At 41.9% G+C, this 21,732-nt stretch overlaps 2 protein-coding genes across 2 annotated transcripts in view; one reads left to right on the plus strand and one right to left on the minus strand.

Annotated features, from left to right (window-relative positions):
• The window catches only part of iqch (IQ motif containing H), a 29,902-nt gene extending 11,860 nt beyond the window's left edge, over window positions 1-18,042 (minus strand). The window contains 13 exon segments of the mRNA XM_056282473.1: window positions 1,738-1,926; window positions 2,102-2,374; window positions 3,352-3,533; window positions 3,638-3,721; window positions 4,746-4,812; window positions 5,562-6,107; window positions 6,342-6,538; window positions 8,011-8,122; window positions 16,193-16,312; window positions 16,456-16,531; window positions 16,700-16,797; window positions 16,942-17,064; window positions 17,992-18,042. Of these exon segments, the coding sequence (XP_056138448.1) occupies window positions 1,738-1,926; window positions 2,102-2,374; window positions 3,352-3,533; window positions 3,638-3,721; window positions 4,746-4,812; window positions 5,562-6,107; window positions 6,342-6,538; window positions 8,011-8,122; window positions 16,193-16,312; window positions 16,456-16,531; window positions 16,700-16,797; window positions 16,942-17,064; window positions 17,992-18,042 (2,118 nt within the window).
• A 197-nt stretch (window positions 18,043-18,239) lies between these two features.
• On the plus strand, window positions 18,240-21,726 carry aagab (alpha and gamma adaptin binding protein). Its single transcript, XM_056282107.1, has 10 exons — window positions 18,240-18,597; window positions 18,861-19,051; window positions 19,137-19,233; window positions 19,540-19,629; window positions 19,727-19,810; window positions 19,964-20,043; window positions 20,129-20,225; window positions 20,403-20,507; window positions 20,644-20,693; window positions 21,087-21,726. Exons 1-10 carry the CDS (start codon window positions 18,504-18,506, stop codon window positions 21,162-21,164), a joined length of 966 nt encoding a protein of 321 aa, XP_056138082.1. The 5' UTR covers window positions 18,240-18,503; the 3' UTR covers window positions 21,165-21,726.
• The last annotated feature ends 6 nt before the right edge of the window (window positions 21,727-21,732 follow it).

Below are 21,732 nucleotides of genomic sequence, written 5' to 3' on the forward strand. Positions count from 1 at the left end.
TAGACACAAGGCCTTACAGAAGAGGGGCATTAACATGAATCTGGGGGACCTCCTCATTTTGGGGGAAACGGTATTATAGCATCAAGCCCTGTGTTCGTGCCATGAGGGCTTGCCTTTGATTAAAAGAGCAAGGTGTAGACTAAAGGCCAGTTAAAGCGTTGTGTCCATATGGCCCAGGAGCCCCGAGGCTGTCAGCCTATGCTGAGGGCCTCAGCACTCTTCCCTCTCCACGGGACCTCAGCTGGTGAAATAAATGCCATTTACTCTCCTGCGCTGCCTCACTCACCATTATGGACCTTGGCTGAGGCTCAGCCGCTCTCTGCCATAATTAACAGCACCAATGCCACAACAATTACAGCCCTACACTGCACATACGCCATGAATAAAAGAGGAAGCTAACAGCAGCAACGTGAAGCAGGCCATAAGAAACTTGAGATGGCTGCTATTATTTGGAATTGAATGCGAGGTACAACGATTGCGCTCCGAGCCCACAGCGATTAGTGTGTAATTAGTTTATTCCAAGTTCCCCGTTAAATGGTAAAACACGGTAATTAACACGTGACAGAAAATCAAAGGCTACTTTGTAACCATATGAGAAATAAGCGCCAGAGGTTCAGATGCTGTGTACCTATCACAGCCACACCATAGAAACGCTTCTCTAATTTTCAGGTACTGATCCTTTATTTTGGATTGTGTTTCGGGGAAAATATAAATGTATGCTATTGAAAGAAAATCGTGAATGGTGATACAAGGAATGACAATAATTATAGTAATAATCAGGCTTCTTTGTCCTCCACATACTTGTATACTAATGTCGCCGCTATTATTGGTTCGGCGCCACCAAATGAATACCGTTTCCACAATTTAGGGACATTACAAATAGCATAAACGCCACCATCGGCTTCAGTCAGTGGATAAAACCCTTACTGCCATTGGAAATTCAATCTTCTTTGAAGAAACATGTTAAAATATTTCACTTTAATTGATGCAATTATTTTACTATCATGTACAATAGAGGGTGTCCTTGGTGACAAATCGCTGTGCTGTCTTTTTATTGTCATTACTGGTCAAGTGAGGGTTTTGGGAAATTTTATGGTCCTTGCCAGCAGATCAACTCTAACTATAATAGGTAAGGCCTCGGAGGATGGATAACAGCTGAGATATTTCAGCTGTTGATTTAATGCTCTGTGGGTGCAAGGATGACGCTGGAAACACTGTACCACAGGGGCCACTGAATGTTTAAGGTACACTACCCCGAGCTGAATGATGGCGATCTCTGACCCCGCTGTGACCTATGCTTTGATTCAGTCACTGAGCCATTAATCTAGCCAATGTAGGGGCCTTCTGGTTTTTGTCTAGTCTCCTTGCACCGGAACAAACACTATTTCAGTATCCAAATATAATCATCAGAGGGTAAGGTTGAAAACGGCAGATTCTAAATATAAGCCTGAATTTATTATGAACACCAGAAAACTTGCCTCAAGTCAGATTCTACAGAGAGCTTTTGTGTGGTAACCAAAAAAAGCATGGCAAACTGACAAAAATATTCAACATATAGAAAATATGGAAGGTAAATAAAAAGAAAAGAATATCCAAAAAAAAACAGGAACAAAAGGCAAACAACTTCAATAAAACAATTCATAAAATCTTGTCGGTAAAAACAGGCTTTGAAAAATGGCCCCGCTTATTGTTACATTGAGTGGTGAATGATGTAATTCTTTGGGGTCATATCTGTACCTGAGCCCATTTCGTGCTCCATAGATCTGGACCGTAACGGTGGTACTTCTGCAGAGCCCAGCCATAGCAGCCAAGATGGCACACGTCACAGTACGCTGTACCACGACCAGCCAGCTCGGAGTCCATCTTGAAAAGCCAGCGTGGCCCATCCAGGTTCGGAGTCATCAGCAGGGCCAGAGTTTCATGAAGCTATAAGCAAAATAAAAAGATGTACAAATGACAAAACAAATGACACATTTATTGAATAGTGATATGCTCTGTAAATTGATTCTAGCATGTTATCTGGCAAAGCTGGAAGACTACTCTTGCTGTTGTTAAGTCTCCCCGCTGTTGCATGTGTGTTTGTGTGTTTTTGGTCTCTGACCTGGTTAAGGGAGTAAATGTCCCCCCGCCCAGGGGGTAAGGTGACATCTGAAGCTGTGAAGATCCTCCTCCCTCCAGACTTGGTACTGCAGAGCTGGGCCACAGCCGGCTCTGGGCCCAAAATGGGCACACCCAGCTCATCAGCCACAGTCAGGTCATCCACATGGGCCACACCACCCACGATATAGGCATGCTTACCCTGGATTAGGTTCTTAATGCGCTGCAGGGTGCGTGGGCTGTACTTAAGCAGGGTGGACAGGCACATGTTGTGGGTCTGGGAAACAAGAGGAGAGCGAGAGAGAGATGGCTACAGTGGCTACAGCGTCTGACTGTGTCTCTTCCAAGGGTTGTCCCTTGACCTGATTTATCCTCGTGTATACACAACAGATCTATAATTGTAATAGCCAGCAGGGTTTTGACCTCTCCTGTATTCCAGCAGGTTGAATTGATAAAAGCTGCTGGTGGGAGGCTTCCCCTGTCCCTCACATCTTTAATGTGTGCTAGCAATGAGCTCCTTGGGAATACAACTAATTACTTCACATCTGTATTTATTTGATCCACACGGAATTATCCCTTCTGTCACTGGCAGAATGTGCTGCCAGCCATGGGTAGCAGTGATTCATCTCAGCAACACGTCTGGCACAGTTTAACAACAAAACAGAAGGAAAATCACCATGAAGAAAAGAGTAGGACCATGCCATGCTGTACACCTAATCCAGCACAAGAGTGTTGCATTTAAAAAGAACATCACATAACAAAAGACCTAATATAATGTACTGAAATGATAAAAAAAAGAGCAATAAAACAACGCAAAATCACATTTAAAGAGAGTATTTGGTTAAAAAAAAGCAATTACTATATTTCAATTAATGATTGACAGCGGCTCAAATCAGACACTTAAGCTAAATGAACATGATTTAACATCAGTTGAACTTGCTTACCTTGACCTAACATAGATGCTCAAAAAAATAAAATAAATAAAAATACTGAGGTGAAATGAGAAAAATTCAAACAGAGGAAAACAGTGTCACGGTGCATGTGGCTACAAGTGCTGCAACAAATCCCCTCTAGTAGGCTACCCTCTACAGGCCTACTCACACATTACAGATGCTTGCAGCAAACGATATACTACAGCTCTTGGCAACACTGGATTTTTGAGATATTGGAAATATGTCATTTTTGATTTGTACAAAATCCTTTGCATTTGTAAACATAAACAGTCTTTAACTTTGCACAAAAACCAGTCCTTACCGGGAAATAATCTGCAGCATCAGGCGTAAGGATGATAAAGCGCTTGATGGAGGCAGAAGACTGAGCTGGCCCTGCATCACCAACCTCCGTCGTCCCTTGAAGACCCAGGAGCCTGGTGTAATAGTCAGAAATGTCATTTCCAAGATGCCGCGGAGACACATAGATCACCTCCACATTCTCATCTAAACACACAGCAGTGGAGGTTTGAGGGATCCTGGGGGTTATGACTCTTTTTGGAGTCACTTGGTTGAATAGTGACAGTAAAATGTGCAGGGAAAGCTCCTACCTCTGACATCACACAGCCTACATATCTGGACATTCTGCAGGATGTCAAAGCCCTTCAAACTTAAGCGTTGTCTCCAGGAGTATCCTGCACATACAACAGGATCTTATAATCTTATAATTAGTAGAAAAAAAAACTATTAAAAAAGCATTTTGAACAACCAACTGACATGCAACATGGAGCTCTGTAAGGTTAACGTCTTCTGCGTTAGCCTCTAGGGAATCTGATAGGCTCCAGACATGGGGATGTTTGCCTATGATTTATAGTTTAGTGCAGCGACTAGATGATTAATTTAGATCAATAACAAGCAGAGACGGGGTTCAGTGGCATCTCAGGAGCCATGTGTAGGCATGTGCTGCCACTGCAGAGCTACAGCCAGCAATACCTCCAGTATTTCCCTCTATTTCTGGCTAGATATCTGCCTGAGAGAGAATCCTCAAATGAATCAAGGTAATTAAATGATTGGATTCATGCTAATTAACAACAATGGGGTTCAACTTTCTAATTATCCTTGCTCACACAGCACTCTCCATAGCCACCCCAAGTGCAAATAAAGCATTCCATCTGCTGGTAATTAGGCTTAATAATTTTAGACAATCGCTCAATGATTTACAATGCACATGCCTGATTACAGACTAAATGCAAGCGCCAAATTGAAACTAGGACAAAAAAAAAAAAGGATCATAGTTTGCACTCTATTTTTAGCACCAAAACAGAGTGGGTGATCTCATTTTGCCGTTGAATTATTTTATTCATTTAGTTCAGCTCTGCTGCAGCGTTCCCCTAGTACCCGCTTCTGAAATATTTTGACATCGCGGCTTTTCATTTGCTTAATCTGCAAATTATTCAGCAATTGAGACCAAATTGTTCAGCTCCCTGGCATATGGACTGTCATCATGCTCTGACTGCTTTCCTGCAGAGAGCCGTTTGTATGAAACAGGCAGACTCGACCAGTGTAAAGACTGGAGCGGCAGAGCGGTGGGGTCTGGGATGACTGCTGCAAGCCTAAGATTTGTGTGTGTGTGTGTGTGTGTGTGTGTGTGTGTGTGTGTGTGTGTGTGTGTGTGTGTGTGTGTGTGTGTGTGTGTGTGTCTTGGGGAGCGAGAACTACCTAATGATGGGATGTGGATAATGGTCCTCTTGGAGGACTGGATGTGTTTCCAGTTGGCTGCCAGATGCTAGAGAAGAGAAGAAAAATGACCAGAAATGGGTCCTCTTCAACACACACACACACACACACACACAGATACAGACACACACACAAACGTGCAATCATCACATCACTGCAAGCTAAAGTACATCAAGCCAGTGTCTCACTAGGCCAAACAGAAGCAAACCAAGCATAAAATACCACCTTAATTAAATTAAGTGCTTACTTAAAAGCATCTTCTCCCAATTAATTCTATCAGGAAGGTGCATGATGCTACTGCCAGGGGAGGATTAGCAAGTTTAATTAATAGGGTATGAATGCTGAAAGGGTAGGAACATACATCCCGTGCATGTATACATGCATAATGGTAGTAAAAAAATAATAATGAGGGCACCAACTGATATAATATCCATGTTCACAAAGATGTTACAACATAGATGACAGCAAAGATGTGACACATGCAAAGAAATAAAAAAAAAAGAAGCTTGGATTAAAATCATGCTGTCCAATCTCTCAAATGAATCAAAAGCAAAGAGCTAATTGAAAGCATATTGCTCCTCTAAATTAATTTGATTTTGAAGTCATAACTCAAAGATATATCTGAAAGTATAATTCCGACATTGCCGGATTTCCAAAGTGTGGCTGCACGAGAGAGGGAGAGAGAAAAAAGAGCAACAGAGTCAAGCAGAGTCTGAGGCATTGATATCATGGAGAGAGACAGTGACAGAAACAGGTGAGGAACCCCAGAGACGGACTCATCGACGTGAGCAGACTAACCTGGGCTCTGCTGCAGTAATTCTCCAGCTGTCTGAGACGCCTGGCCTGCAGGGCCTTTCTCACGCGACGCATCTGAGCGTGCATCAACCAGGATATGGCAATGGTCCCCGCCGCCCACTTGCGCCGGCGATGGCACAGGTAGGCTGTACGGGTGGAGTGGCACCTCCAGCAGGACTGGATGCGGACAGCAGCTGCCTCAGTTCCTCCCTCTCCCTTGTAACGCTGACCTGGGCGTAACAGCAGTTCCAACACATCCTCCCGGTTTTCAAGCGCTGAGAGAAGGCTCATAACTGGGGGAGTCTTACTCAAGCCGGCGTCCTAACTCCGGCTAAAATCCGCCAGTCTTTCTCCATTCACCCTGGCCAGAGGCACAGCAAACTCCCTGAGCAGCTTCTCCAGGGCGCTCAGGGTGTCCACCAGGGTGCCCCAGCAGAAGCAGTAGTGCTGCTTGAATCGACCGAAGTCTTCAGCTGTTGGGTCGACCCTTCCCTCTGTGATGTTGAAAGGGAATTCACTAATGGCGACGGCAACTAGAGCAGGGAGGTCCTGTAGAACACAGGGAATTAAGTGAAAAGCAATGGATCTTTTAGTTTGCTAACAAGAAAAAAATGTTGAAAAACAAATACGTTGAAAATTAAATAACAAAAATCACTGTAAATGCCATGATTTGAAACTTGTTAGAAATCAGGACCAGGAATTTGAAATTCCTTCACTTACCACCACTGCATTTTAAAATGTTTTTAATTTAACATCTGCCTGCCACTCGTTCAGTCGTTATACCTCAGGGCTTCCAGAGGTGAGACGGTTGGCCCCTTGCATCGTTCTCCTGTGGCCAGAATCCTTGGAGGATGCAGGGGGAGGGCGTGCCTCGGTGGTCCAGGTGGCCATGCATTCTTTGTTCTTCTTCTCTTGGGTAGAGTCAGGCTCCATCTTCCATGTCAGCTGCTTGTGACACTCAGACTTCCTGCTGGTCGGGCCTGAAGATGCAAACAAACCGCTGACTGTACGCAACCTGTACCTGTGTTTAATTGGCTGCAGCCAGCCATTGCTGTCAAACCTTACACCAGTGGCAGCTGTCCTTCCCTTTTTAACTACAGATGAGCCGCAGAGCGGGATTTCAGACACACCCTCTGTAACCACAACTCAGTAAGAGAATTACTGAAAATAAGTACTTTTGCAATTTTGAAGCAGAACAGGGGATGCATAATAGCCAATGTTGTAGCAATTAATTCTCAACACAATGCTTGGTTACCACAGAGGCAGAGCTTTTGTTTTCAGGTTCCCATGCCAAGCTGCCTAATTTCAGGATATTTTCCAAAGAGACCGAAAGCTTTTCTTCTTGCCTGTCTGAGCATCAGCGATGGTGTTAATGACCTGGTAACTGAAACTCACTCATGTGGACCATATAACCTATTCATAATAACAGTTTTTGGCAAGACAAGGAAAATGTTTCTGTTGAATTTCTAAAATTGTTATATAAAGTGAAATAAGGTGGAGTTTATTGTGTACTGTGGAGACCCGGGAGAAGGACTGACCCATCTTGGAAGTACAGAGCTCTTCTCTGCAGTGAAGAGAAGCGGACTTGTGCTGCATCAAAGTGTGAAGTAAAGACACATCTTCTGGTACTGAGGGACTCTTGTTCTTCACCAGGCTTGTTATCCCTTCATAGAGAAGGAATGTACTACAGCCTATCAGTGTAAGAACCAGGCAAGTCGTGGATTAACATTTACCGTACTTGTAAATCTTTACTTGTAAAGGACATAAAATGCAATGCAAGATGCTTTCAAAACAATGAAGCAGATGTCAGGCAGAAAGTAAAAAATTTTTTTTTAAATGCTGTTAAAACCAAAACTAAAACCAAGGCTTCAATTTTGTGAAGAAATGGTTAACTTAACATAAATGCGTGAAAGTCATACTTAAACATAATATTTGTATCTGCTTTTAAAATTTTAGTGAAATAATTGACGTATTTTTGAAAAGGTCTTCCTTTTTTTTGGATCGACAGAATATCCGAGTGAATTTCATCATATCAATGCATGAATATATATATATATATGTATTTTTTTTCTTACTGTATCTGAATAATGGATTTTTTTCAATCAACATAAACACGTATTTTTTTTTTAATTATTTCTGGATATACTGATGGATAAGCGCATAAACTATTATAAACTTGAAATTAAACAAAACAGGACCAAAAAAAACCCTCAAGAAAACAAGCATAAAAAGGAGAAGCACTACTGTAACTACCGAACTCATCTAGAAACATATCTAAGTTTGACTTATCAAATTGCATGTTTAAACTAAACTCCCAACTGAAAATGGAGCAATGTCTGGAAATAATGCAAACTGCAGTTCAGAACTAACACTGCATGGGCTGAAGTAGTCTGATTGACATGAGGACCAAACTTCGGAGAATTTGTGTGGTGTTTGATAGAGAGGGGTTTACCTGATCTCATGTTGTCCTCAGGCCTTCCTAGGTAGAGGTTATTGTGATGTCCCCCTGGTACACCAGACAGGCGCCCCACACCAGGGCCCGTCAGTAATCTGTGACGTTTCGCCTGTAGTGAAGTGTTAAAGAGACTTGAGATAAGTGAGTAAATAAAAATACGAAGTTGCCAGAGTATACCAAAAGCACCCTATGAAGCTCACATTTACATTAGACAGAACTATGACAGAGGCATGACTTCAGCACCCAGGGCATTCTCCTGCAAAGACTTGGATATATGTAGCTTCTGACCCAGTCCTGGAAAGCCACTGCCGCCATCTTTAAAAAACAAAAACAAAACTGCGCTGAGCATCAAGCACAAACACAAAAAGTACAATTTTGGGAGCTTGTTCAATTTGTAAGCTATTTTCTTTGGGCTGGTAGCTAAATTTTCCCGTAGACAGAACTTTGTAAAAGACTAGGGGTAGCCATCCATTAATCCTGGCAGTTTTTTGCTGTCAAAAAAAATACAACTTTCTGGCAGGCCAGGTATGAAGGACAAGGAGAGACAGGGTATACACGATTACAACCAACAGATTCTCCGCATTCATTAAAACATGGAGAAGCTATTACACCAGCACTGACAAAGTTGTAAATGGACCAGTAATCCACTTCCTGCAGCAATTAATCACAAGTTGGCAAAGCTTTAAATGCATATGAGTTGGAGTTTTTTTTTGAGAGTAACACTAAACACAGCGCTGCTTCAACTAAACATTACAATGAAACTAAAATGAATGACACCACAATGAAAATAAAAGCAGTAAAAGTAGTTTTGATGGCATGACCTAGGGATATGCCTCGCTGGTCTGAAGTTTGTGTCTGTGGTCCTGCCACATGGGATCCTTCCGCTTATTTCTCCTCAGACCACTGACTTTTCTGACAGAGCACAGGTAATGGCCAGATGCTGGGAGAACCTCCCCTCAAAGGCACACATCTGTTTCCGATGGGGATGGGAAAAGGGGACACCTTTGTAAAATTGCAAAAAAAATGCAAAAGCTGTTTTCCGGGCAAGAGAGTAGCGGAGAAGAGCTGGCCGGAGTTGCCGGAGAAGGCAGCAGGCAGAGAGCCAGTGGTTTAGCAGTTGGGTAAGCCACGGCTGTCTTATTGGCATGCTGGAGCAGGTACCCACTTATGTCCAGAGACAGCTGTAAACCACTAGCCCATAGCACAGCAATCAGGCGCCTGTTTTCTTAGAAGAATGCTGATGTGCTGCAATCTGCCACTTTCTGCTTTTTGCAGCCAGAACTTCCATCCTCCCCTGTATCCCAGTGACAGTATTGGCCATTATTTCTCGTGTCAAGTATAGATGCCCAAAAAAGATTGGCGAGGAAAGTGTTGAAAACACGTCTAAAACTAATGGCGACCTTTTCGAAAGATTAATTTGCTCGCTGTGATAGGTGCCAGCTGTCATCGCGAAGCCAGGTGACCTTTATGTCACTGTCTCTCTCTGAGCATGGAGACTTGAATCATCTATTAATAAAGACCTGTCTCATCACTCTTCTCTAGAGCATACAGTATCAATTGCCGAGATTAAGGGAACAACAAAAACAGGAAGAATAACGTACAATTGATCTCAGCTGGCTGTCAGATCTCTTGTAATATGTTCTCATCAAGTCTTCGCCGAGACTCGGGTAGTACGCTACAATTGATATCAATAAAAGCTCAGGACACAAGGAATCAATATGTCCCTATCCAGAGGGGAAAAGAAAATGAGAGGCTGTGCGATAACTGAATAACAGCGAAGTTGCACAGACCATTTTGAATCCTTGATTGAGAGAAACCTTCTTTACACAATATACTGGTAGTTGTCATTTCCAACAACTATGTGCCTCTATCACGTCCATAACTAACAGGGGCCACTGTTGATTTAGTCTACTTCCTCAGCCCCTCAGGAAAGTTCAATTCCACCCTTTCAGTAGTGGTTCAGTTCTACATGGCCGTAGTTGAATCAATCATCACCTCCTCCATAAATGTCTCACACAGTGTTACATCTGTCTGCTTCAAGGGCAAACTGTAGAATATCATTTGATGAGAGGGTGAATGCATGATGGAGTGTCACCTCCGCCCCATCGACGGCCTGCATAACTCAAGGCCAGAACTGGGTCAAATAGCACTTGCAGGCAATTCTTTGCCATTTGTTTTAACCTGCCTTAAGTACGAGAAGAGTAGGGTTTCCAACACTGGACAGTACACTCGGTATCACATTTTCAGAAACTCAGAGGGAAACATGCGTTGAAACACGCAATCTCGTGTATTTTCTCTGCTGCTGATAGTTCACCTCTGAATTCATTTGCTGGTTAAAGCAATATATCACATAATAATATGATATATCCCACCTGTCCAGGGTATTATATGATAATACTCTGGACAGGCTAAAACCAATAGCAAAATTCAAATTCAAATATCATTTCACCCTGGTCTGCTCAGAACATGTTAGCAACAGCTTGCTCCAGAAACGAGGCAAAACAACATCAGTCAGTCATAACTAAAGGTGGGCCGTATTTCAATTAAATGTATTTAAAATACTTATTTAATTTCTTGGCCCTGTGATGGCCTGGCGGCCTGTCCAGGGTGTCTCCTCGCCTGCTGCCCAGTGACTGCTGGGATAGGCTCCAGCATCCCCGCGACCCTGAGAGCAGGATAAGCAGTTGGATAATGGACGGATGGATGGAGGACTATTTTGTAATTTGTACTTTGCTGGACAGAAAAAAAAGATGTAATTTGTAACAAAATAGTTTAAGAGCTTGTATTTTTGTATTTGAAATACTTAAGGTACATTATTTAATATGTAATTTTATTCTCCAATAAGACACATTTATCCCCAGATTTAAACTGTAGGGAAAAAAAAACTACAATTAGCCTAATCACAGTCTTTGGCAAAATGCAAGTGAATCACGTGACATGTCCTGTCAGGTCCAGCAACGCACTCGTTGTGAACTACCATATTTCATTTGTGTCCTTGTGACCTGTAGCTTGAGGAAAGGAGCTGCTTTGGTGTTTGGTGCAAATTTCCCCCAATCTAAAGATATGTAATCACAAATCAAAATATGATCAGATATTGCATGCTAAGGCAAGCTTTATGAATGACTCTAAAATTCAACCGAAGAAAAGAGCAATTAGCGAACATGTGCTCTAGAAGGGCGGCATGGTGGCGCAGTGGTTAGCACGGTTGCCTCACAGCAAGCAAAAAGGTCCTGAGTTCGAGCCCCAGGGTAGTCCAACCTTGGTGGGTCGTCCTCTGTGTGGAGTTTGCATGTTCTCCCCGTGTCTGTGTGGGTTTCCTCCGGGGCCTCCGGTTTCCTCCCACAGTCCAGAGACATGTAGTAGGTCAGGTGAATCAGCCGTACTAAATTATCCCTAAGTATACATGTGTGTGTGTGTGTGTGTGTGTGTGTGTGTGTGTGTGTATGTGTGTGTGTGTGTGTGTGTGTGTGTGTGTGTGTGTGTGTGTGTGTGTGTGTGTGTGTGTGTGTGTGTGTGTGGCCCTATGATGGCCTGGCGGTCTGTCCAGGGTGTCTCCCCGCCTGCTGCCCAATGACTGCTGGGATAGGCTCCCAGCATCCCCGTGACCCTGAGAGCAGGATAAGCGGTTCAGATAATGGATGGATGGATGGATGTGCTCAAGAACTGGCAAATATACGTCCTTACTAGCTAGTAACATTAGCATACCAGCTAACGTCACAGACACGCCCAGGCAGCCTGGAACAGTGGCGTCTCATGGTTAGTCATCATACGGGAAGCTTCATTAGCGCGATTAATTGTTAGCAACTTCAAAATTAATTTCTAGTATAGCTACATCTAGGCGTTTTATAGTGTCCATTCTTAATAGTCAGGGAAACAGCTTGCACAGCCCTCTTGAGGGTAAGGATAACACTTTACAGTGTTTGCTATGCCAGGGGATGGTCAAGTTAATATTCAGACTAAAAAAAAAAAAAAAAAATCATAGATTTTAAGAAAGCAAGTCGTGTATTAATTAAAAATCTTTCATTCTGATCTTTATTCTACAGCTAATGTTGTTCAACTTTTTGTACAAAACATTTTACAATATGGATTATAGAGTTAATACAATTCGAAGTGAACTGACTCCATTCCTGGATGATGCTTAAGTAACACATATTTATGTGTTTATGTATGTTTATGTTTATGATGTGAGTTATGTGTTAGTTTAATGAGGCTGCGTTTTAGCGTCTGTTATGCGAGTTGTTAGTGTTTTTTGAATGCTCTTGGTTTTAACTTTGAAGACCATGAAAAGGAATTTGCCAGTGGGAAAAGCAAAAAAAAAAAAAAACCCCAAAAAACTGGACCTCATAAGAAAAAACTACTCTCTTTGAATGTGGTCCAGTGACACAAAATAAAATTGACTCGCTTGTCACATCCTTTGTCACTAAAGGCATGTACCCGTTGGCCACTTTTGAGCATATATAATTTATAGACTTTGCACAGGGACTTTGCCAAGGTGCAAAAGTTAAGTCCAGGAGGGCACTTGGGAGGAGAATCGATGAAGACTTTAATAATAAAACAGCAAATTTGAAGGAGAGACTTAAGTGCATACAACATGTTTGCACAACTGCAGATATCTAGGTCAACTAAAAAAAACAAGGGGCGTCCAGGTGGTGTGGCAGTCTATTCCGTTGCCTACCAACACGGGGATCGCCGGTTCGAATCCCTGTGTTACTTCAGGCTTGGTCAGGCATCTCTACAGTCACAATTGACCATGTCTGTGAGTGGGAAGCCGGATGTGGGTATGTGTCCTGGTCACTGCACTAGTGCCTCTTCTGGTCGGTCAGGGCGCCTGTTCGGGGCGGGGGGGAACTGGGGGGAATAGCGTGATCCTCCCATGCACTACATCTCTATGGTGAAACTCCTCACTGTCAGGTGAAAAGAAGCAGCTGGCGACTCCACATGTATTAGAGGAAGCATGTGGTAGTCTGCAGCCCTCCCAGGCTCGGCAGAGGGGGTGGAGCAGTGAGCGGGGATGGCTCAGAAGAGTTGGGTAATTAGCCAAGTACAATTGGGGAGAAATAAAAAAAACAAGTTATATGGGAGTCACTGTACATTGGATACAAACAGACATGCTAAAATGTGAATCAGCTGCTCTTGCTTGCAGACATTCTCCCAGTCCACATACCTACCATCACATTGCAGAACTACTGGAGGAAATCCATTCAGAATATGGACCCACAACTGACACTACTGTGACTACTATTACTGGCAATGCAAAAGGCAAAAGCATTTTGAGAGTTCAATATCGCAGTCATTTCAGAGGAACAGGATCTTTCATTTGTAATAATAGATCCAGAGGAAGAAGAAGGGTCAGGGTGTCCTATCATTCTACCACTTCATGTCAGGCGTTCCACTCACACACTGAGTTTGGTTTCAACCACTGATGCCAAAAGGGCAATTAAAGACAATTCAAGGGTTCAGCCCTGTGGAATGCTTCTGGCAGACCAAAATATGCGGAAATACTCAACGACTTGACCAACCAGCAACCAGCAAACTGCGTTTGCAGGTGGAATTCTCTTTATGACTGTTTGAGTCAGCTGACATTTCTTCAGGAGAAGCTTCCTGATATCATACCTGCCTTGCAACTCCCCCCATTCAAAGAGGTAGAGCTCGATTTCCTGGAGGAATACTACAGAGTCCTCAAGCCCATTGCCATTGCAATTGACCGCCTTCAAGGTCAGACCTCATGCTACTACGGTGAGCTCATACCTACCCTCTTTGCTGTTCAGGCTAAACTACATGCCCTGCAAGCTTCAAACCTGCCGTACTGCTCACATGTCTTGCAAGCTACCGTAGCTGGCTTTGAGAAAAGGTTCAGTAGCTTCTTACAGCTGAAGATTGATGTCAGTGAAGCCATCCTGACTACAGCAACCCACCTGTTTTTCAAGATGAGGTAGTTGCCTCCCAAACTAGCTGCAGAGAAGAAGAGGATACATCATCTGTTCCTGCACTCAGCTGAAGAGCTTGGCCTTGTGTCAGAAAGTGAGATTACCTCATCAAACACCACTGAAGAGAATGAAGATGATGTCTTCATCTTCTCTGATCGGGGTACGGGTAAACTACTCTCACTTCAGTGTCTTAAGGTTAAACTGCAATTTCACGAATTAATCATCAAAAAGGAATATTCATCAATTAGATAATACACAAGTAGCTAGTTTCATGTCATTTTTAAATATTTTTGTGATATTGAAAATCCTTGAATTTAATGTAAGATCATAACAACCTTGTTTCCCTGTTTGCCTCTGCTGTTTCCAATCCCAACAACAGGAACTGAGAGCCAGTTGAGCAGAGAGATGTTGTCCAGCCACAGCAAAGCAGAGTTAAGAGACCCTTCACTTTCTGGAGGTACCCAGAAAGGACATTTCCTCACTGGATTCATATCCACTGATCAAGCTACTCTTTGTGAGATTCAACACCACTTTGCCATCATCGACACCAGTTGAGCGTCTCTTCTCCTTTGCAGGCATGGATTACCACTCTCACAGAAGGCGATTAACAGCTGAACTGATGGAGAAATATAGTTGTACTGAAAAACCACTAAAACTGAAAAACAAAAAAAGTTTTTTAAGATATTAGTTGTTCTGAAAAAACACTAAAATGGAAATGGAAGGACTGCAGTGTCAGGGGGTACACAAAGGAGTATACCTTTTTTAGGCTGTTGTTGGCATTGAGGGGAAGGGGGGTGCTTCTCTTTCTCTTCTACAATTTTGTGTTGTATCATACTCTGCTGTAATGGTACTATCATGTATCTTTTGCTCTCATTCAATTGGTTGCTTGTAAAGTTAGAGACCTCAGAAACTTACTTACTCCACTGCACTAGTATTTATTGCACTTGAAAAAGGCATCTGCTAAATGCCCAATCTTATTGTCTTCTGAAAGAACTAGTGCATCACTGTGTCCTAATTGTTCAGTTCCCCCAGCTGCATTTCAATTGGCTGTTCACTCAGTCAGTCAATGGTCGCTTTGACTGACAGAAACCACCCAGCATGCACCCCTGAATTCGCAGCCTCTCACCTCCAAGATATCCCGATTGGCCACTTCAAATCTATGACGTGGGGAAATTAGCAAAGGTCATCTTTTCAATGTAGGGGGGGTTAAGGTCAGGTCGATATTGAGGCTACTAAATGCCTAAAATTTGATATCAGTTTGTATAGAATGTATTTTTGTATTTTCAAGTTACAAATTACTTGTATTTTAATTAAATACATTTTCTCATACCAGTATTTTGTATTTTATATTGATACATTTGATGAGCATGTAATTGTAATTTATAACAAGATACTTTTTGATGTATTTGTGCCCATCTCTGGTCATAACTACATAAAAGCAAAACCGGAATGGCTTCTTCCTCCTTGTGAATCTCATCCTGAAAGGACAGTGGACTGTACTTGTACTGATGCATAAAAGACCAACTATTTCACCTATTGCTCACTTAGGCAGGTTAAGCCTTATGGCTGTGTACATTCTCGCACTCATAGCCACACGTTTGAGCAGTCTCAATCTGCTCAAAACACAGCTGTGATTACTTGGTAAATTGTATCTGTATCTCTATGTGTAATGCCCACCCCCTTTTCTGCATTACTAACAAAGACAGGTGGTTAAAGGGTGGTGTTCATGATCATCAAATGGCACCATTCCCAGCAGGTACTGAATGACCTGCATGGCTGTGTTCATGGTAGAGGGAGCAGATACTTAGTCCATCATTAAGATCTGTGTCGAGTGTTTTGGTTGGTTATAATATGAGTTTGAGGAAGCCCACTTTATGTTTGCAATGACAACACTTTTGTTGTTCTTTAAACAACTGCTTTTGAATGGCATATCACTGTACTTTTATGTTTTTCTAATTTTTTTGTATGATAACATCTCCCTATGTGGATGCTGGTAAATTGAAGGGTTTATCAATATTATGTGCACCTACTCACTACTAAAAGATTGAAGCACGGGTCAATACATTAAGTGATTAAAATCATTTGTATAGCAGAAACAACTTATTTATTGAAAGGAAGACTATCTTCAGTACAGGTTCTCTGCAGGAAGTAATTTCTTTTGACAGCGTGTAAGGTGAAAAAAGTAAAGGCTGTAGCATTCATAATCTGCAGCTATAGGTCAACTAAGGTACATTCATTGACAAATTACTCACTGAATTAGGTCTCTTTTTGTGCACATCAGGGATTGGGATACTAAACTTTTGATGCATAATCCCTCTGTTCTTTGGGTGAGCAGGGTTATGCAGCAAGCGCATCATTAAAGATGACTTGTGCTAAATGAAGGAGAAAAAAGAAAAATCACCACAAGTTCCTGTATGAAAAAACAAACAGCCGTGCTGATATCAAAGTTGTGTACTTTCAATTCCCCAAGTGGAAAAGTAATGAAAAACTAAAATAAAATAAATAGGTTACCTACTTTTCCCCCCTGAGAGGCCCCCATAATGTCTCCTTGGTGAGGCCACATGCTTGGAACACTCTCCAGTGATGGTCTCCTGTTAAACTTCTATTGTCAGGCTCATAACACCCAGCCCCACAATATAATGCAAATTTAAACACAAAAATAGGGGTTTTAAGCGTTAAATGGCAACGCAAAGTCTCTTTTCATCACTTTAATTCATTCATGCACCCGCCTTTATGTGCTACAGTGTTGAATAATTTACCCTTTGGGAATCTGCACTGTATTCTTTTTAACGTCTTCGATGCTGGGAAGAATCAGCAGCTGCCGATTCACTGTTTTGAAACACTCCTCTGCATGTTTCTGCCGAAAGACATGAGACAGAGAACCATAGCAACAAAAACCAAAAAAAATCAGTTTCTTCACACTTTCTATCTTCCTTCAGTAAAACTGTCAAGACTGCAATCTTGCATAACCCCTGTGCATAATCCCTGTAGGCGTCCTCACCTTGATGCCCCTCTCCGCCCTGTGAATGGCAGCATCCAAGGTTTGAAGGTTCAAACTCTCACCCACCTCGTCGAGAGCGAGTTTATCAAGATGACGTTTCAGTTCTAATAAATCCTCATGGACCTGTGAGTGATTTTACGAGGTTCTCTTGATGACTACGTTAATTACCTTCTACAACATACTGTAACCGGTTATTTTCTTGCCCGGTGCGGGATTCGATACGAGATGTACTGCACCACAAAGCGACATCACTAACCGCTCGGCTAAAGGGTCAGACCCGTTAACTAGGGACTATTAGTACTTTACAGCAGTGGTTCTCAACCTTTTTGGGGTCCTGGACCCCCCTGCGTATTTTTGATCTACCCTGAGGACCCCTCCACCTGATCTTGGGGGAGGGGGGTTGCAATTTGATAGAAACAGTAGAAACTGCATTTTAAATTGCATTATAGTATTTATTCACTCTTTGGGGCAAAAATAAGAGCTTTCAGTTGTAACTTAGATATAGTTAACAAAACAGAATTCTTATGCAGTAACTTTCAGATATATGTAACAAAACAGAATATGTATTCAGTAACTTTCAGATATATGTAACAACAGAATTTTTATGCAGTAACTTTTAACAATGCAAACGGGAGCGAGATCTCTTATTAAAATACAATAAATTACACTTGTGAAACAGATGTAATTAGAGAAAAAAGTCCTGTTACCCTTTATAGTTCAGGTAGATAAAGGTCTCAGTCACATTTGAGTAAAATAATCCTATTTCTATAAATGTCATAGGATCTTTTTTTTAAAGATATTTTATTTTCACGGACCCCTTGCAATTACACCACGGACCACTAGGGGTCCGCGGACCCCCGGTTGAGAAACACTGGTTTACAGTATGCCTGACAGCTTCCACGTGGGTTAGAATCAACCCGCTATAAATGCCTCTGACTGAAGTTTAATTACGTTTATACTTGAAGTTTGAAAAGGCTTGAAAAGGTCCCGGAGTTAGGCCCTGGCCCTTAAATAGTTCGCTCGCCTTTTTTTTTAAGGGCTAACAGTTACCTGGAGTAGCACTTTCCCAAGCTCGTCGTCGCTCTTCGGAAGTTTGGACATTTTTCTTAACCTAGCATTAAAAATTGACAAAACCGAGCGTCAGAATATTGCAGAATATTGCGTTTAACGCCAAGACTTAACTCACGGAAGTGTGTTAGCTAAACTAGCATTTCCCAACGCTTAATTCGAAATGTTAGGACCCCCCCCCCCACACGTGTAACCAAGGCAACGGGACGCCAAAGCCTCGTGACCAGGAAGTACTTTCATACGCCTTTTGACGTACGGGCGATAAACGATATCGAAATTTTGAGAATCTACATGGTATTTAGGGGTTAACTTGGAAATACGTTTTGTTATTTATGACTGAAATAATTTACGAAGTCTCTATGGGTTTATGTCGTAACGTACTGCACCGGAAGAGTCAACTGCGTAGCTTGCTCAGAGTTGAAAGGTTAAGTAGCGTTAGCAATTGTTAGCACAGATCGCTAGCTACTGTCTCGTTCGCCCAAAACGCCGCAATAATGTCAGCGTGTGAAGAAAGCTCAGGCACGACTGTCCCATCAGTGCTTATCACAAGCTCGGACACTGCTTTTAAAGAAGAGGAGTTGATCAAACGTGAGTACAGCAAACCTTGCAAATAGGCGACGCTTACAACTAGCCCAACTAATATCCAACTGATACACGTAAAGGTTGTGTTTATTTGTTGCCATATTTGACAGGCTTGATATATTTGAAATCGTCGATACAACCTCAGTGCTGCCGATTGGTCGCGTTAATTTATGAAGCTAGCTTTTGTCACGAAGTTGCAGTATGTTATATAGCCAAATATCCCAACATCTTTTGTGACGTATGACTATGAGTGCCAATTTCTGTTGTAGAGATCCTTAATACGCAAACGCTGCCAGACCCCATCAAGCAGGAAGCAACAGTAGCTTGGTATCCATGGACCATCAACAACAAATACTACACTGCAGATGTCAGACTATGCACAGTACCAAGCACGTTTAACATGACTTCAGAGATTGCCCAGTCCATGCAGGCTTTCATCGCTTATTTTAACAGCACAGCGGTAGGCGCCTTACAGTGGTTTACATTCAGAAGACCCAACATATCCACTGCTGTTTGATGAATTTTCTCCGCTTTTGGCATTTCAGAAGGATGGTTTGGAGAAGCTGTCTCCCTGGATTTCAGTGGTGGAGGATCTTGCGCCAGATGTGCTCATTTTGGTGTGTGACCGAGTCAATGAAAATGGTGAGTAGTATTCTATACTCTGTCCGTCTTGGGAGCGAGATCCCTGCTGTTGCTGTCCCTCAGGTTTCTTCCTATTTTTTCGCCCTGTATAAGGTTTTTTTTTTTTTTTTGAGGGAATTGTTCCTTATCCGATGCGAAGGTCTACGGACAGGATGTTGTATTGCTGTAAAGCCCACTGAGGCAAATTTGTGATGATGGTCTATACAAATAAAATTGACTTGACTTTTGACTTCGGTCAACTGGTAGTGTAAGAGAAAACCATTAGCGACAGCTGTATATGACACTCTGCTTTGAATTATATACTAGGGGTCACAAGACATGAGGCACAGCAGTGGTGCTTGGCTCATGCATTTGAGCTGGTGGAGCTGAATCCTCAAGATTTGCCAGATGAAGATGGTGAATTTGGGGTTTGAGTATATAACAGTATAAAAATTTCAACAGTTTTACTTGTATCGAATCATATGTACTCACATTTACCTGTTTCATTTACTAGATGACTTTCCAGAGTCTACAGGAGTAAAGAGAATTGTCCAGGCTCTCAATGCCAATGTGTGGTCCAGTGTGGAGATGAAGGATGGTGAGATAACTTTACATGGCAAAAGAAAAAAAATCTTCTTCACACTGCTTACAGATTAATGTTCAGTATTAATATATGGTTGCCTATGCCTTCTTTTTTTTTTTATTCATTCGCTGATATCACTGATTTCTCATTTTTCTGACTATCTTCTAGAACACAATCAAGGCTTTGGTTTGATGAGTAGCCTGGTGGCATCTAGACACAACAACCGCCGCAATTGCCAAGACCCATCAGTCAGAGTTGTATTTTATTATTGTCTGATCGTTCAAATATTTTCTCATTTATTACTGAAATTAACTTTTATGCCTTTTGTGACAGTCTTCTAGTTTGCCAGTAGAGGGCACAAATGATAGCAAAGAGGTTAGGGTTCCTGAAACTGGTGGCAACACAGACACACAAGTGGACACCATAGTCGGTGAGTGATCCAGTGTCAAATGGCAATGCATCATTACAGAACACAGATTATCCCTGCTTATTGTACATTTGATTAGTTTATTACATAAACATGTAATCCGTGCATGGCGATTGTAGAAATAATAGCATGATTAGATTCTAAGTAGAAAGGATTTAGCAGTTGTTTTTATTTTCCCAGATCCGATGATTGATTTGGACATTCAGGAACTGGCTAATCTAACTGCTGGAGACGCAGATGTGGAGAACTTTGAGCGCCTGTTCACCAAACTAAAAGAGATGAAAGGTAATCAGTGAAAAGAAAGCAGAAAAACAGCAAAAACACTGTACATGGAATTAATTGTTGGTGCACAGTTCATTTTTTAACAGTCACTGTCCCTAATGTTTTGTTATTTAATGAGTTTTTGATTTTCATCAAACAGACAAAGCCTCATTTTTACCTCATGAGCAGAGAAAGGTTCACGCAGAAAAGGTATGTTCTGATGTCCACTCATAATCACAAGAAGAGCATTTATCAATTTTGATATGAGTATCCACATATTTTAGCCATTTATTAATAGCTTATCAGCTATTTATGTTTGCTACTCAGGTGTATACCTGCTATTTGCATCAATGGATCTGAAAGGTGGCATATTTTATTAGCCATACTAACGGTCTAGTTTGTCCATGTTGAAACCAGTTACATGACAGATGAAATAAATATCATACTTGCACTAAGATCACAGTTTACAGCAGAATGACTTGGTTACCAATCAGAACCATTGATTGGCTCAGGCCATCATGTTGGCCAACAAGTTACTTGTTTGTGCAGTTTGAAACGAATGCATATCTGATTATTTACATTAATCTAAATCTGCTTTTACAGGTAGCCAAAGCTTTTTGGATGGCTATTGGTGGTGATGAAGATGAGATAGAGGGCTTATCATCAGGGGAAGAAAGCTAAACATAAAGTACCATTTACTTTAGTCATTCTTTCCCTTGGCCCCTCTTACCCCTACCTGGGCTTCTTCAACACCCAGTGCCCTTTAACCTGCTCTTAACACAATGAATCTGGAGACAGAAAATGGTACTGTAGGCGTGGAGATAATGATCCTTTGTCTCTTCATATGAAATTGATTATGCAGTACTGCTGTATATTGAAAAGCAGTTGGATTTTCTTATCAGGGACAGAAAGACACTTAGATGAAGGTAAAGGTACAGTCGTAAGAGCCAATGGACAGTCCTGAACCTTCGCTCACCATGTCCTTTTCCCTGGGTGCCTCGCTGCACTTTTTTTTTAAAGCTCTCTGTGAATTTTAAGACTGGTGATAATGTGGTTAAAATAAGCGCCGTATAGTAAGGATGTGTGTGGTTTGTTTTCAAACCTCTGATTGTCCTTTTTGTGTAGGCACAGTTGTCGCATTGATTACAAAGCGACAAACACGCCCTCTGATTTAAAGGATTTGTAAGTCACTGAGTGTGCAATATGTTGAATCCACATGAATGATTAAAAACAGATGATTTTAATTGCT

This window comes from Lampris incognitus, chromosome 6 (assembly GCF_029633865.1).
Source record: "Lampris incognitus isolate fLamInc1 chromosome 6, fLamInc1.hap2, whole genome shotgun sequence".
Taxonomy (NCBI): Eukaryota; Metazoa; Chordata; class Actinopteri; order Lampriformes; family Lampridae; genus Lampris; species Lampris incognitus.

Bases quoted from the DNA above. Each gene is read 5' to 3' on its own strand.
- aagab (XM_056282107.1), top strand. From the start codon at position 18,504: ATGTCAGCGTGTGAAGAAAGCTCAGGCACGACTGTCCCATCAGTGCTT. The intron at 19,630-19,726 runs GTGAATTTGGGG...TTCATTTACTAG, and splicing joins AGATTTGCCAGATGAAGATG to ATGACTTTCCAGAGTCTACA. The intron at 20,508-20,643 runs GTAATCAGTGAA...TTCATCAAACAG, and splicing joins CAAACTAAAAGAGATGAAAG to ACAAAGCCTCATTTTTACCT.